The sequence below is a fragment of the Salvelinus sp. IW2-2015 genome, linkage group LG14 (genome assembly GCF_002910315.2).
Source record: "Salvelinus sp. IW2-2015 linkage group LG14, ASM291031v2, whole genome shotgun sequence".
NCBI classification, from domain to species: domain Eukaryota; kingdom Metazoa; phylum Chordata; class Actinopteri; order Salmoniformes; family Salmonidae; genus Salvelinus; species Salvelinus sp. IW2-2015.
Genome location: NC_036854.1, coordinates 2,715,513 through 2,719,173, shown reverse-complemented (window position 1 = coordinate 2,719,173; position 3,661 = coordinate 2,715,513). Strand labels below are relative to the sequence as shown.

General features: G+C 44.2%; 1 protein-coding gene across 1 annotated transcript; it reads right to left on the bottom strand.

Annotated features, from left to right (window-relative positions):
• Positions 1 to 780: 780 nt before the first annotated feature.
• Positions 781 to 3,397, bottom strand: LOC111972697 (alpha-1-antitrypsin homolog). Its single transcript, XM_023999738.2, has 5 exons — positions 3,324 to 3,397; positions 2,568 to 3,246; positions 2,028 to 2,298; positions 1,494 to 1,641; positions 781 to 1,327 (listed from the first exon to the last, which is right to left on the bottom strand). Exons 2-5 carry the CDS (start codon positions 3,235 to 3,237, stop codon positions 1,136 to 1,138), a joined length of 1,281 nt encoding a protein of 426 aa, XP_023855506.1. The 5' UTR covers positions 3,238 to 3,246; positions 3,324 to 3,397; the 3' UTR covers positions 781 to 1,135.
• Between the last annotated feature and the right edge of the window lie 264 nt (positions 3,398 to 3,661).

The window sequence follows — 3,661 nt, the reverse complement described above, 5'->3', positions numbered from 1 at the left end:
ACTGTGTATAATGCTTTTCTTCACACATTGATTTCTAGGAGCAGCCACGGATCAATGAAAGTGAATTCTCTGAAGTACTGCATTGTTCTGTTTCGGTTTGTCAGCAATCTGTGTTGAAGTCGTTTAGTGTTCCTTTTGTGGTCGAAGCAATATGCATTATGTGTCTTAACAATTGGTATTAGATATTTGTATCTGTATCTTTACAATTGGATTATTGTTTTGTCCTGAAACAGGAAAAATGAAATAATCAAAAGCAAATAATTTTTTATCTGAAGACACAGTCCACACACCATACCATATGGGGTCAGGTGTGTCTGTTTCCGTCATGTCTTTCTGACGAGTCAGCATGTGAGAGCGCCAGGGGGATAGAATGAGGACAGGGGGTATTGATTGATTACATAAACTCCCCAGTAGCAACTGTCTATTTACAGGTCAAAAGTCACCGACTCAGCTAGGGCCGATGAACCTCAGGTTACCCAAGTCCCTATCCTCTACTGGGAAAATGTTCTAACTCAGGATTCATCCAGATCTCTGTTCTTGATAGACAGCAGTTGTCTAGTCGACCTGGCAATAATAGTGTGCTAGTGCTATGCTAGTGTGTTGGAAAAATGTGAAAATTCTATATCAAAGAAAAACTGCAATGCTGACATGGGGCTATCTAACCCGATCAATGATTTGAGATGATCGCAATCAAGATGAGATATCAGTCGAAATGCATACAGATAAATCAATGCTTGAGACATCAGCCTAGTATTAACTGTTCAAAATGATGATATAACATTTTCTTTTTAATGCTGTTGGGGGACGTGTTTATTTTTTGAAAATGCGTTAGAAACACAACTTCCAGAGACATAACCACGACACATCACTATCAACAAACCAGCATGGACATCAGTACAATTTTAGGCTAACTACAAACTCACACAGACACACACACACCTCTGCTTTTAGGTATACAGTTGATATAAAAACACATGTAGACAAAATGGCCGACACTTGAATGCCACAACTGCGAACCGCAAAGTCAGATAAAGATATGTTTTGCTACTTGTTAAAGCATGAGAGACAAAAACCTTTCTTAAATCTCCTCAGATGTTATTCACACTCTCCCTCCCTTTCCCTCCCTCTCTGTAGTTCATTTGGGGCTGGGATTGGTGACTTTGCCCATGAAGACAATGCTCTTGGTAGTGTCCTCCAGGATGAAGAGCAGGAAGGGCCTGTTGAGCATGATGGTGTCTGGGAGAGACATAGGCATGATCTCTATCGTAGTTACAGCGGCCGCCTCAGTCCCCTTCTCATCTACGCTCAGCACAGCCTTGTGGGTAACCTGGGGAGGGAACAGGATAGGGTTAATTTGTTGACCTTGACAACACTGTCCCTTACGTGGCCTATAAACATAATAGAATGGAATAGACCCTTAGTAGTCCATCAGAGACAGACATTCTTATTCTATTTTGTTGCAGACATGAGATGGATGGGACACATTATCATACCTTGGACACCTTCAGTTTGGTATCCTCAGAGATGGCAGAGAAGTCAGCTGTGTCACCGAAGGCACTGACCACACCCATGTCCTTCAGATGATCTCCCAGGGAGTACGAGGTAGAGGTGGAGAACTTGGGCATGAAGATATCCACATTGCTGAAAGAAAGATTATCATACACTGAGTTTACAGTATCATCACAAAGAAACGTGCAAGATCCKGCAGCTCGCAAATAAATGCCAGCCACATTCAAATGTTAATCTGCATTAAGAATCTCTATATATGATACAATCTGATGCTTATTGCAAACTTTGTCTTGTCAGCTGATAAACAGACTACCCTGACCTTATGTTAAGAATAGATACAAATAAATAATATAAAAAGAATAGACAACATTATACTGAAAAGGTGCCCAATACAAAATTGTACAAAAAATCTACTCTCCTTAACTCCTGAAGAGGATGTAGTACTACACTGACCATATATACCATGAATGAATAGAGAATGTTACATTAGAAAAGTATATGAAATAATGTGTTCTCACGTCCTGAACAGGTGCTCGTGCACGTGCTTCAGGTAGTCCTTGTTGATGAAGGCCTCCACATGCTCCATCTTTCCATCGTTGGGCAGGACCACCATCATTGAGGAGTTGCCTTTGTAAGGCAGCATGACCACGGTGGTGAAGTTATCCTGGTCCTGATACAACTCATAACGACCCGTCCTCTTCATCATGTCCACCTGCACCTTGGTATTCTCGTCCACTTTGAAGTCAGCCTTGTGGGTCAGCGTGGCATCGAAGGGCTTATCCCACTTCCCTGGGGAGGGAGGTAGAGGACATTGTTACTAAGGGGTAGTAAACATGCAAGCAGAAACAGACGATGTTATAAGCCTATTTGGTTTTAGTTTGTCCTGCACATTCATTTTCTTTTAATTCTTTATTGACACATCTTTTGTTTACAGTGTGGAAATTAGTTAGTCATTCAGTCAGTCAATCAATTTATCAATGATCTGTATTATTTTGTTGTTCTTAAATTAAACAATAAGTGCATGACCATTTTCTCCTACTACAGTGTCCTCCTCCTACCTCTGAAGAAGACGTAGTTGATGAGCACCATGGCCGTATCAGGGTCCAGATCCTTCACCATGTCCGTGATCTTGTCCTGGGTCTTCTTGGCGATGAACTTGTTGATCTCGGCGGTAGCCTCAGCTGGGTTCTTGAAGTCAACAGTGAAGCCTTCGCTGGCGTAGAAGTGCTTGGCGTCCTCGAGGAACTTGGCTAGGGGCTTGAAGCCGTCCCTCAGAGCCAAGGCATTGCCCATGTCCAGCTGCATGGCCTCCCCAGTGTGGCCCAACATATGGTTCAGGTGCTCGTAAGCATCGTTCACCTGCTCCGGTGTGAAGGCGCCGTAACCCAGAGCGGAGTACAGCTGGCTGTGGGTGTCTCCCTTAGCCCCAAGGGACAGCATAGCCAGGCTGGTGGCAATGCCCAGAGGAGAGAAGAAAATGTTAATGTTCTCGGTGTTGGCTTTGCTCAGGCTCCTGTACAGGGTGAAGGCGAAGTCTGCGTTGTGGGGCGCCAGCTTGTGGCAGGACTCGTCTTCCCTGTGGCTGTGCTGAGGGTGGGCCTCGCCAGCGACGTGGTGGAGGTGGTGGTGGTGGTCTTCTGTGTGACCGGCGTGGTCCCCGTCATGGGGAGCCGCCAAGGCCACGCAGAGCAGCACAGCCACTATCGTACAATAAGATATACCCCACATTTTATCTACCTGGAGAGAGAGAATGGACAATGTCATTACTACTCCGCACAAATTTGAAAAATGCAGTGACAAAGATCAGTTCCTACCTCCAATGTCCTCTTTGCCGGAGACAGTGTTGCAGGAACTCTGTCAATTTATGGTCCTGAGAGGATCAGCTGATCACATTTAATAAATGATTAACCAGACCCCACCTCCTTATACTGACCTGGCTGAACCGGAGATTAATCTGGCCAGGCTGACTAGACTACATGTAATGATGCAACATGTCTCAACACCCAGTACTCCACACGAAAGCACTAAAGGATTTTCCTTCCTCACGGTAAGTTGTTGGTAAATGTAGGTGATCTTACTCATACCTTGCAACACTTTTGATCAGTGACACATGATTGCTCAGAACACTTATATTTTAACACCATCACAAACA